The following is a 12,689-nucleotide window of genomic DNA, read 5'->3' on the forward strand; positions in this document are numbered from 1 at the left end:
TCTATGGATCTTGCTGTAATTCAAAGACCCATGTTATCTCCGTATCCAGAGCTAGTTCATCAAATCTGTGATTTTTCTTACCTTGCTTTATGTGGTAGCGAGAGAGTGATTAGGGCTATTTAAAGCAACACTATGTAGTTTTTTTACCTTTAAATAATGTCTCTAAAATTATTTCAGTGATAAAACAACTTTTAACTGGACAAATTGTACTGCCTGCAGAAGAGTGTCTGATACCAGGCACTGTTGCGCTTTTCAACCACATGGGGGAGCTGTAAGTCATTTATACATGGAAACTACATAGTGTTGCTTTAAAGCTGATCCACACACAAATTCAAGGTTTTGAATCCGAGTAGGCTATAAAATAGTGACTAAATATGACCCAGTAACACCTCGTGGTTAATCCAACCAGCTGTTCCTTTAACTGCTGCTAAAATCCTGATTATAAACGTCACATAATCTGACAAAATAACCATACATTTGTGTGATGGTTGCAGGCAAAAATCCTTGATGTTGCGGCATGTTTTCTTAAAAAATGCGGGATATTTATGCAATTGCGGGAACTAGCAAAAACTGCTGGAACTTGCAAAAACTGTTTTCAGCTTTTGCATCTATTCAGTGATGTTTACGTTACATAATCATGTCACATTCCCATGGCATTTTTCAAATTTCTGCTAAGATATATGTGATTTTTGCTACGAAAATGCGGGGATTATGAAATCATGCAAGCCCGGCATAGATTGCGCACGGAAATCTGCAATTTATGCTGCGAAAGTGCGTCGTATTTAAAAAAAATGCGTCCCCGGCCTAAATATGCAGACTTTGGCTGATTATGCGTTAAATCATGCAATCGTGTTTTTCTGGAGGGACTGGTTTTTGTGTTATGAGAGTTTATTTATTTTATATGTGAGTGATTATATGTTTTATTGTATATCACGTATAGCGCAATTAATTCGGTGCAAATTTAGAAATTGGAAACAAGTACAGAACTCTAGTGCGGGCATACCGCATCATATGGACCCACAGATAAATCAACGTATGGGAAAAAAACTGATGATCAACTTAAATTAACAAGTAATTTCAACTTGTGATGAGTTGCTGTAACTTATAAAATAAAGTTGAATTACCTTAACTGATTTCAAATTAATTTTATACATTTTAAAATTTACAGCAACTCATCACTTGTAAATCCAAGTTAATCATACTTAAAAATGTAAGTGCAAAACATTTTTTTACAGTATAAATTGTTTGGATATTTCTTAACAATAAGATTTATGCCCAGCTGCACTACTTCCTGAATTTCAGCCAGCTCCTTGTTTCCTGTCTACCATTATTGGACAAACTGATTAATCCAGGTGTGCCTGACCTCAGTAGTCAGAAACAAACTGATTAATCCAGGTGTGCCTGACCTAGATTAATCAGTTTGTCCAATAATGGAAGACAGGAAACAAGGAGCTGGCTGAAGTTCAGGAAGTAGTGCAACTGGGCATAAAGCCTATTGAAATGCTCACACCATGTATTTATTCAGAAGTAGCTGAGAGTTCACCAAAGAGAGGCCCATTACAATAGAAATGAGCCCAGTGAATCAGCAGTGTGAGGGTCGAGTGTGAGATGTAGAGAAGGTCTTGTGCCTCTACAAAAGGTCACGTAAGCATCTCAAGTGGTGTACTTCTATCAAAGGAAGGTCTAAAGGTTTGAGCAAACCCCTTAGTCATACCTAGATTGTTATGTCTTATGTGGAAAGATCTTTGTGTGTTTCATCATAATCGACTTGCATATATCTTGATTGCCAGGTTTATTGATTTACATGTAACCTCTTAAACCAAAACTATTTAAGGAGACCATGTTTGAGAATTATTAGTATTTTGGCAACACTTTCACTTTTAATAGGTGACCCTCATGTGTTTAATAAAAGGTGATTTATTTCATGGACCTTTTTGGGTGTTTTATAGTTCTATCATCCTTCCTTTACCTCCCATAGAGACTTTTTTTGGGTTTGTTTCCCCTGCAGTTACATTCAGTCAGATATTTATTAGACTTTGTGTAGACTGAAAATGTGCGTTGCTGTGCTCTTTTCCTTTCGGAGCCCACTTAAATGTTCGATTTAAAATGTAGCTTTGGGCCAGTTAAAGTTTTACTTTGTTTGAAAGCCTTTAGAACAACCAGAAAACTTTTAAGGTCATCCTTCACAAACCAAACATGTATTTTTAAAGTTTTCGAATGTTTCTTTTTCCTTTCTTAACCTGTAATGATCAAAGTGCCTTAAATTATGGTATTTTAGAACAGACATACTGATTTTTAAGAGCATTTCAGAAAAGTACAGAATGATTCGAAGTTCCAAAGTCCTTGTTTCAAAACTATTTGCGATTTAGTTGAAAGAGCAGTCAGTGTATGGGGTCATAGTGGCGATAACTCAAGAGAGCGAGTACTGTAACCTCCATCTTCTGAGGACACTTGATGTCATCAAAGCGTCTATATCCAGATGAGGTTTTCCCTTTTCCACACTGTTTGTCCCTGCTTCTAAATCCAGCTTAAATGTCAGCGACTAATCACAGTGTACCCAGCTGAAGGTGCTTTTCTCCAAACTCAATTACTTGGCTTGCTGTGATGATTTTGCTCTGAGAAGGCTTGTCTTCAGCTTTGAATAGTTATTTGTTCACTTGACATATTGATGCCTCAGCCTCATGGCTTTAGGGAATCAACACTGAAGGAGGAGGAGGCACGTTTGTATTCCCTTTGTCCTTTTCTGGCTGGGTTGGGAACCAGTCAAACTGCAAATCATTTCCTCTCTGAGAAGGATGAGGTTTGAAGACCGAATTTATGTTCGGGTAGAATAAAAAAAAAGTTAACAGAGCTTTTTTGGTTGTAACACAATTACAAACTATTTTAGTTAGGAACAAAGTTATTGTAAATTAGTATTTATTTATTATATTGTTTAATTTAACTTAAAGGGACACTCAGCTGATCTCTGTGTCTGGGGGTACCACTTTTGGCAAAGCATAATCCATTGAATCTGATTAGACCATTAGCATCGTGCTCAAAAATAACCAAAGAGTTTTGATATTTTTCCTATTTAAAACAAGGGACTATTTTCAGGCAATGCGTAATATCATTGCGTCTCCTTCAGCCATGGTACAGCAGCAAAGTCTTTGATTATTACGCCAGAATGAGGGTATAGTTCCAGGCCATATCGGTGTAGAAAATCGCAACTTTTAATTTTCTGTCGGTCTTCATTCACGATGTAACTACAAAAGAGTCAAGTTTTAAATAGGAAAAATATTGAAACTCTTTGGTTATTTTTTAGCGCGATGCTAATGGTCTAATCAGATTTAATGGATTATGCTAAGCTATGCTAAGGGGTTGTGTACACCAAAACTTTTACGCTTGCGGCCGGCGCATATTTTCAATTGTTTCCATTGGAAGCTCGGCGTTTTTCAAATAAGCCAGCAGCTAGCGGGTTTTTTTCGCGCTGAAAACCGGCGCTCGGCGCTTTTTCCGCGATCGGCGCTGAGCGTCGAGAGTTGAAAGAGATTCAATTTTGGGAGAAAAGCTCTGCTCGTCAATGTCAGTTCTCACACGGCCGCCCAATCACAGTGGAGGAGGGGCGGGACATTACCACAGCAACCAACCGGCTCGCAGCTAAAGTATCACATCTACCAAAGCGCTCAGCTGAAGAAAGCTGGCACTCAGCTGAAAAACAGCTGGCAATCGGCGTCCTCAAGGCGTTTTCAGCCGCGTTTAAAAGTTTTGGTGTGTCCAGCCCCTAAAAGTGGTATCGCCAGACCCGGAGATCAGCTGAATGGATTCCAAAATGGTAAAAATCTAATGTTTATTACTGAACAATGCATAGAATAGGAACTTGTATTGCCAGGGAGAACTTAAATTTTACTCAAAATGTATGTACCATCATATAGTAAATTGTCCATCTAATTAGCAGTTTTGATTATTTCAGCAACATCCATTACTAATAGGTGCATAAAACCAAGCATACAGTCCTGCCAAGAGCTTAGACAAACATTTTTAGATGAACAGGCTGTATCTTTTCTGTTTCAGCATGATTATTCCCTGGTGCACAAAGAAAGGTCCATAAAGAAATGATTTACTGAGTCTGGTGTGGAAAACTGGCTTGCACAAAGCCCAGACCCCAAGCCCATTGAACACCCTTAAGATGATTTAGAATGGCGACTGTGAGCCAGAGCACATCACCCAACCATCAGTGCCTGACCCCATTGATGTTCTTGTGTCTGAATGGGAACAAATCCCTGTAGCCATCTTACAAAATCCTGTTTTCTGTGTAATGGCTTCTTTCAAATCTTTAGAAGCCTAAAGATGAATGAATGTCAGCTTATGATTTAACTCTAAAGTCTATATTTACTCAAGAATTACATATGTAGTGTTAATAATTTCCATGGAAACCAGTATGGTATGTTGTGTTTGCTAACAAGTCAAGGTTGATCTGTTAACACTTTTGATCTTTCTTCTCAATATTCGCTGAAGATTTCTTTCTCTTTTCCTTAAACCAAAGGAGGACTTACATTGTAACATACATAAATGAAGAGTTTGGTTCCAAAACGCAATAAATCTGTTACAAACTTTTACGTAGCATCTTTAGGTTATAAAAACATAAAAAATTCTAATCCATAATTAGATTTTTAAAGATTTTTTATAAAAACTGATTCTTTTTTTCAAAATGCTAAAAATCTATTGAATCAATACGCATATAAATGTGCATTCATCTTTGCCAGGTTATATTCATTTAGTTGACTCGTGGTATACACTGATTAAACATTAATGACATTAATAAAAACACTTACTTGTATGCCTGGTCCCATGAGATTTGCATTATGTGATGGAATTATAAAATGTTTTCCTTATTGTATTTACATGTTACACCATGTATTAAAGGACAAGTTCAGTATTTTAGACTTAAAGCCCTGTTCAGATTGTTTATGGTGAAATAGAATGGTTTTGACTGAAATTTCGACATTTGCGGCTGCCCTGAGATTTTTCGCGTGTTTGTGTTTCACCTCACATCTTTACAATGGGTTTAATGGTGCACCGGAACAATCCTTCCTAAAATGCATTAAACTTTCGTTTACAAATACGTGAAACTCACCGAGTGGTCAGGGGTGTTCACTAGGGGTGGCACGGTCCATGAAAAAAATCCGAACCGTTCGGTTCGCTTGTCTCGGTTCGGAGCGCGTGTGTGCCGCACGGTTCAACGGTTCATGGCATGCGCAATGTAGTCTCATGCCCTGTATGTGACCTCAGATAGCGTGTTTCCCTTTCGCACGAAAGAAGAGGTGACTGGTTTGGAGTATTAAGTACTGCAGGTTATGTTATAAATGGCAAGTGGGAGAGAAAAGGAAATCTGCCCGCAGTTGGAGGATGCGCCAGCGTCGTATTGTTGTGCGGAATCATATTTTTATGATGACAGCGGAAATAAAACAACAGATTGAACTGCAGTATATGGGTTGAATGTGCTCGAACAGCCCCAGGAGATCGCCTTCTCTCCGACCATTCTGAGGTACTGAACACAATGTTTTACGTCTTTTCGTATTCAGCGCTATTTTTAGCATTTCATTGATAAAATTAAAGCGGGTGATTTCCGCGTAGTTTCATTTTGCTAGCGTGTGAAAGTTGCGCGATCTTATTTCAGAAATTGCCCCTCAAAGTAATCAGGACAGAAGTTGTCAAAATTGGACAAAAGAGACGGATTTAAATATTACAGGTGTAAACCTTATGTTTCTCTCTCGTCCACATAAACTCTCTGCAGTATTAAAGCAGCCTCTCAGTGATAAACCTAAGAGCTACACTGAAGTTGGCATTTTAATAAATGCAAGTTATCTTTGTGTGCTAAAAATGCACATAAAGTTTATGTAGATGGCAATACACATTCTCTTTTTTGCCAAATAATTGAAAAGCATGTTGAAATCATCAATGTCTTTCCTCTTGCTGTATCAAAATCTCACCTGGCTTTCCTCAGGGATGGTCCCAATAATGTCCTTAAAGTCAAATTCAGTTTGTGCATGATTACATGATATAACTTTTTTTAATACTGTATCCTAAATTATGGATAATTAATACATTAATAAGATAATACATTTCTGGAGTGTTAAAAATTTAAAGAAAAAATAACATCAAGAACTGAACCGAGAACCGTGACCAAAGAACCGTGATACGAACCGAACCGAGGGTTTTGTGAACCGTGCCACCCCTAGTGTTCACTGATATGCTCACACAAAAATCGCTGCAAAGATGCTTTCCAACAGCTGTTTTAGCATTCGTTGTTAACTTGTGGACCTATTTTTCCAAACGCCTCACACCCGTACATTCTTCCGCTTAGAGCTTGAATAATAGACACTCCAGCCCAGGTGGTGGCGCTAATCCGCCATTGCCAATTGCAAGAATAGAAACAAAGTTCACAGGACATCTAATACAAGTCAATGGAGTTGGACAAAAACTACGATAAAACCTGTTGGAATGCGTCTTTTGCAGCGATTTTTGTGTGAGCATACCAGTGAACACCCCTGACCACTCGGTGAGTTTCACGTCTTTGTAAAGGAAAGTTTAATGCATTTTAGGAAGGATTGTTCCAGTGCACCATTAAACCCATTGTAGAGGTGTGAGATGAAACACAAACACGCGAAAAATCTCAGGGCCGCCGCAAATGTCGAAATTTCAGTCAAAACCATTCTATTTCATCATAAACAATCTGAAAACAGGGCTTTAAGTCTAAAATACCGAACTTGTCCTTTAAGAGCACATATTATACAAAATCCACTTTTACAAGGCGTTTGGACATAAAACCCTACAATGAAAAACAACCACCCTCATCTTATTTTAACTCCCATTAAACCAAAGCAGTCTCATTAGACATGCTGCTTTGATTCTCTTGTTAATGTGATGTCACACTAACAAAAACCTCGCCCACTGACTTACTGGTTCATTTTACCCAAAAGTTTTTGTTAGCACATTGTAGCATTAAAACAGCTTAAGATACTATTATCCCAGACTGTATTCACACAAATCAGATCTATTTTTAACCGAAAGCAGTACCTCATTTGCATTTAAAGGTACACCCATGAAATCCGCACTTTTTGCTCCCACCCAAATAGGCATTTTGGACATCCCATAACAAATGATCTGTGGGGTATTTTGAGCTGAAACTTATCAGACATAAAGGAGTTCCAAAAAGAAGTACCCAACAGCAAGTGTTTTGAGATGATACTGTGTTGTATTTTCTTTGCCTTTTAACATGCCCCACAGGATCAATCACTTTTCAAGTATTTTCAAATATTTTTAATATTTTCTTTTCTTTGTCATGATCCTAGTTAACTCCATCTCAGTTTCTCAGATGCTCACTGAGGTAGAACTAGCAGTCTGTCAGAGCCGATCTGTCAGTTCCTGTTCATCCGTGTGAGACGGCCCCTTTTGTACAGTCTGCACCCTTAGTCTCTTATCTGCAGAGGTTAACTACCTCAGCACTCGGGACATCTTTGCTTTCCTTTACCCTCGGCTGTGATGCATTATGCAGATGGAGAATGCTCTTAGCCTTTATTGCTGTTCTCACTCTCATCACTTTCACTACGTGAATACAGATTCACTTGATTTGAAATCATGTACAGTACCAGTCAGAGTATTATGTGTCACATTGAACTCTTGTTTTTTTTTTTTGGATTCTGAGGGTGGTGGCATCCATGTGTCATCATATTTGCACCCTGGTTGCCAGCATGTATTTTTAAGTTACTGTAAGTTGAGTCGCAGGATGTACCGTAGCTCTGTTTGAGTTGATAGTCTTCAGTTAAACACAGAGTCATGTTCATCTACATTTACGCAAGAAACTTTAAGGATGCAGCTTCTCGCTTGCCCCATAATATAATTGGAAAAGTTATGGCCATTTTCTTTTTAGAGGTTAAATCTTTTTTCTCAGTAGAACATTCAGTCTGTATTAGCATATAAATGCGCGTCTGGTGATGCATGTTTAATGGTGGGTGATTTAAATTGTAATATTCATACACAAAATGATGATGTAGCTGTAGACTATAAATGGGCAAACAGTGAGGCAGATGAGGTCTGATAGAAAATTTCTTTTTTTCTTTCCTTCATTTTTTTAGGTCAGTCATTTATGTTTTAACCTCCTAAGACCTGGATGTATGGACATAATGGACATAAATTTTTCACCATAACACTTAATTCTGTGTAACTTTAACCTGTTGTACACAAACATGGACAAATACATTGCTTCATGTTCTAAGAAAAATATTTGGTGATTATATTTATTGCTTCTTCCTAACCCCAAAATAGCTGGGTTAGGAAGTAAAATTACATGGTTGTAATTTCAATTACGTCCTTCTACCTTTCTTCTGACTTTGACTTTTTAATCTTCCTTCAGTTTATCTCTGTCTAGGTGATTTCAGCTGAAAGTAATGTTAACCAATGGCAATACATTTGAGGAGTTCCGATACAAAACCCACTAAGTGCGTCTGACATGTTTTCTTGTAAATGAGCCTTTGTTATCACACTCTTATGTTTCGGTTCAGTAATTGTATTTTAATGGCAATGAAAATGTTATTAGTTAGTAACTGAAATGCCTTATCACAAATGTCAATTTTTTAATTCCTGTCCTAAGGCCGTAATTAAGCGTATTTGAAGCATGGGTATTTGATGGCCATATAAGGCCCCGTTCACGCGTACATGGTTATTTTGACAACTGAGACATTTCCCTTTGTGTGCGCCCTTAGTTTATACACAAATGGAGAACTCGGCTCTCAAACCGATTCTTTCTAAAAACTCGGTTGCACGGTTGCATGTAAACTCAGACAAACGGATGTTTAGGTAGCAAATGTCACAGTATGCGCCAGAGCTAGCACCTACGCCAAAAGTGTGACCTTGTTCAAAAGAGAAACAGGTAGTGATTTGTTGCTTTTTTCTGGATTCTGATTGGCTTATGTGGGCTTGAGCTTCTCGTTACACCGCCACCTAGAGGTTTGGCAAGCTCTTGATGGCATATACACTCACCCAAAGGATTATTAGGAACACCATACTAATACTGTGTTTGACCCCCTTTCGCCTTCAGAACTGCCTTAAGGTGCTGAAAGCATTTTTTAGAAATGTTGGCCCATATTGATAGGATAGCATCTTGCAGTTGATGGAGATTTGTGGGATGCACATCCAGGGCACAAAGCTCCGGTTCCACCATATCCCAAAGATGCTCTGTTGGGTTGAGATCTGGTGACTGTGGGGGCCATTTTAGTACAGTGAACTCATTGTCATGTTCAAGAAACCAATTTGAAATGATTTGAGCTTTGTGACATGGTGCATTATCCTGCTGGAAGTAGCCATCAGAGGATGGGTACATGGTGGTCATAAAGGGATGGACATGGTCAGAAACAATGCTCAGGTAGGCCATGGCATTTAAACAATGCCCAATTGGCACTAAGGGGCCTAAAGTGTGCCAAGAAAACATCCCCCACCATTACACCATCACCACCACCAGCCTGCACAGTGGTAACAAGGCATGATGGATCCATTTTGACTCTACCATCTGAATGTCTCAACAGAAATCGAGACTCATCAGACCAGGCAACATTTTTCCAGTCTTCAACTGTCCAATTTTGGTGAGCTCTTAAAAATTGTAGCCTCTTTTTCCTATGTGTAGTGGAGATGAGTGGTACCCGGTGAGGTCTTCTGCTGTTGTAGCCCATCCGCCTCAAGGTTGTGCGTGTTGTGGCTTCACAAATGCTTTGCTGCATACCTCGGTTGTAACGAGTTGTTATTTCAGTCAAAGTTGCTCTTCTATCAGCTTGAATCAGTCGCCCCATTCTCCTCCAACCTCTAGCATCAACTAGGCATATTCACCCACAGGACTGCCGCATACTGGATGTTTTTCCCTTTTCACACCATTCTTTGTAAACCCTAGAAATGGTTGTGTGTGAAATTCCAGTAACTGAGCAGATTGTGAAATACTCAGACTGACCCGTCTGGCACCAACAACCATGCCAAAAATGCTTAAATCACCTTTCTTTCCCATTCTGACATTCAGTTTGGAGTTCAGGAGATTGTCTTGACCAGGACCACACCCCTAAATGCATTGAAGCAACTGCCATGTGATTGGTTGATTAGATAATGCCATTAATGAGAAATTAAACAGGTGTTCCTAATAATCCTTTAGGTGAGTGTATACACGGTGTCAATGAACACTTTTCTGAAAACTGACATGTGTGCACAGTTATTTTTGAAACCAGAGAGGTTGAAATAGCCACCCATAGAAAATAGTCTAATACATGCGGAAAAATTCGGTCAATATCATTATCTCCTTTTTGACGGAGGGGACGTTTAGCGGCTTTTGCATTGTTTTGCATATGGTGGTGTTGTAGGTAATGCAGACTTTCCAGAATCATGCTACGGTTATAGCAATAATACCAAATAATAATTTGAAAAAGAATTATAGTTGCAATATGCGATGCTCTTGAGGTTAAACTTGACTTTTCGTTTTCACTTTCTGTTTAAAAATTGTCCTCATAAGTGTCTTTGAATAGTGTTTCAGGAGGCAAGTAGTCCTCTACAATCAACTGCAAACTTGCAAAGCATTCGGATCAGGTCTATTCTGCTACTGAATTGCTGCTTTCACCATTTAAGAAATTCCTGACATATAAAGTCAAGTACGTTTTTCCTTTGTTAAACACAAAAAATCTTTTTGTTCACACCGGGAACAAAACAGTTCGTGAATGCTTAATGATTTCTATGAAAGTGGTGTCTCCTGCCTTTGCATGTGAATGAACTAATAACACTTTAAATGCGGGTTGTAGATTTTAATATAGTTTTTGCAGCCCCATCGTGCAATAACAGCCTCAACCCTGCAATGCGGTGTTAAATGTTCACAAAATGAACAATAATGTTTTCAGTGTTGAAACTTACAGTACTTTGACAAAGTACTTCAAACTCTCTTTCAAAGGTCAAAGAAAATTAGATTTTTTATGATTTGATCCTTTTAATGGACTGAGTTCTCCTTCTTATGTTTTCACAGAAACCCAAGCAGAAAGACTGGCACCCTCCAGATGGCTTTATTTTGGGCCTTTGGACTCTTATCTTGCTGGTGTTCTTTAAAACCTATGGCATCAAACACCTCAAACACATCTTCTAAGACGACGACTCTCACAACACCACAGGAGTCAAGGAACCTACAGCCATACAGTATCTAAGGCTTCACTATCGTCTCTTTGTTTGTGGTTGATTTGGTCAGGAATAAGTTTTATTCATCTTTTTGATGCAGGTTTGTTGTTTTGCTTTGTTTCGTCTTTTGAAAGTGACATGCACTGACTTTTTACTTTGAAATGTTCTTTGTTGTTCTCAGAAGTCTGTAGTCAAATGCATTTGAATTTCACACAGGTACCTTCTTTTGAACTGAACACACACTGTCAGCTCGTGGGGAAAAGAAGGGTTTTTTGTTTGTTTTTTGTACTTTAATTTTTTCCAGTTATAGTTTTATCTGCTTTTAGCCCAAGGCAGAGTTAAATTATTCTGTAACACTTATAATGTCACACAGGCAGTGGTAACTTGTAATAAAGGCTTGAGGCGTTTTTATTTTTTCACAGTGTGATAAAATAGAGATCTTATTTGGGCTTGTGTAAATATACAGAAGCTGTATATGCAATTCATGACTACTGCTGCTTTATTTAAAATTATGGTTTATAATTTGCACTCACATTATTTAAAAGGCTGCACTGTTTATGTAAGTCTGGAGTGTATGAAAGTAAATTTATATGTAGGCTATATATCATCAAAAGGAAAATGTAAGAATTCACATTTTGCAGGGAGAAAAAATAAAGCCTATATTTAGGACATATACGATTTGCATAAGTCATGCAGGCAATGTCACTAAATCTTACTGCTTATGAAATAGGCTCCGGTTTCTGTATGCATAATATGATTTCATGTTTTTTCCCTCTAATTTTGGGGTGAAATGTGACTTGGACATTTTTATGAGTCTCGTATGAGAGACGCATGGACATCAATCACTGCATGTACATCAACCAAACAGCTCCATTTGCCTGTGGCTGTGTCCTGCATCTGTCCATTAGCATCTCCACTCCACTTTAAAAAGGGGTCGACCAAATGCAACCTCAGCAGGCAGTAAGTGTGAATGAGATTGAATTTCCACATTCTTTTATCTCTGTCTGTCTAATGCATCATTAAGTGTTGGTGGGTCAGATATCCAGCATTGTTTAGGAGATCCCGCATCAGAGTAGCCTCTCAAACAGTACTGTATATGCTTTTTGTCTGAATGCATTATGAAAAACCATCAATTTCTGTTGTCTACAATTTTCTTGTATTTTTTTACTGTGTGAGACTGGCAAAAGTGACATTTTAAATAAAGCCTGTACTCTAAAAGCTTTTCTTTTTGTTTCTTCCCTTGCTGTGTTAAAAGGTTTAAAACACTGTATTTATTACTGGCAATGCTTCTTGTAAAAAACTTTTTTAAAAATCACTTACATACAGTATGTTTTTAGCATATTGCCAATATTCATTGGTTTATGAAATATACAGCCATGATAAAATGTAAATTGCAAGGCGCCAGCTTTTCAACCAACTAACTAACTAATTATGGTGATTTAATTTTTTAAATCATGCAGACCAAGCTATTCTTTTAATGCCCATTAAAGAAGCTTTCATTATTTTTTGGAATTCAG

At 38.1% G+C, this 12,689-nt stretch overlaps 1 protein-coding gene across 1 annotated transcript in view; it reads left to right on the forward strand.

The window, feature by feature from the left end:
* pigk (phosphatidylinositol glycan anchor biosynthesis, class K) overlaps positions 1–12,393 on the forward strand; it is a 45,148-nt gene extending 32,755 nt beyond the window's left edge. Inside the window, exon 11 of the mRNA XM_065269654.1 lies at positions 11,027–12,393. Coding sequence (XP_065125726.1) covers positions 11,027–11,143 — 117 coding nt within the window. The 3' untranslated portion in view covers positions 11,144–12,393. The remainder of the gene's footprint in view (positions 1–11,026) is intronic.
* Positions 12,394–12,689: the final 296 nt, after the last annotated feature.

The sequence above is a fragment of the Paramisgurnus dabryanus genome, chromosome 6, assembly GCF_030506205.2.
Source record: "Paramisgurnus dabryanus chromosome 6, PD_genome_1.1, whole genome shotgun sequence".
In the NCBI taxonomy this organism is placed as follows: domain Eukaryota; kingdom Metazoa; phylum Chordata; class Actinopteri; order Cypriniformes; family Cobitidae; genus Paramisgurnus; species Paramisgurnus dabryanus.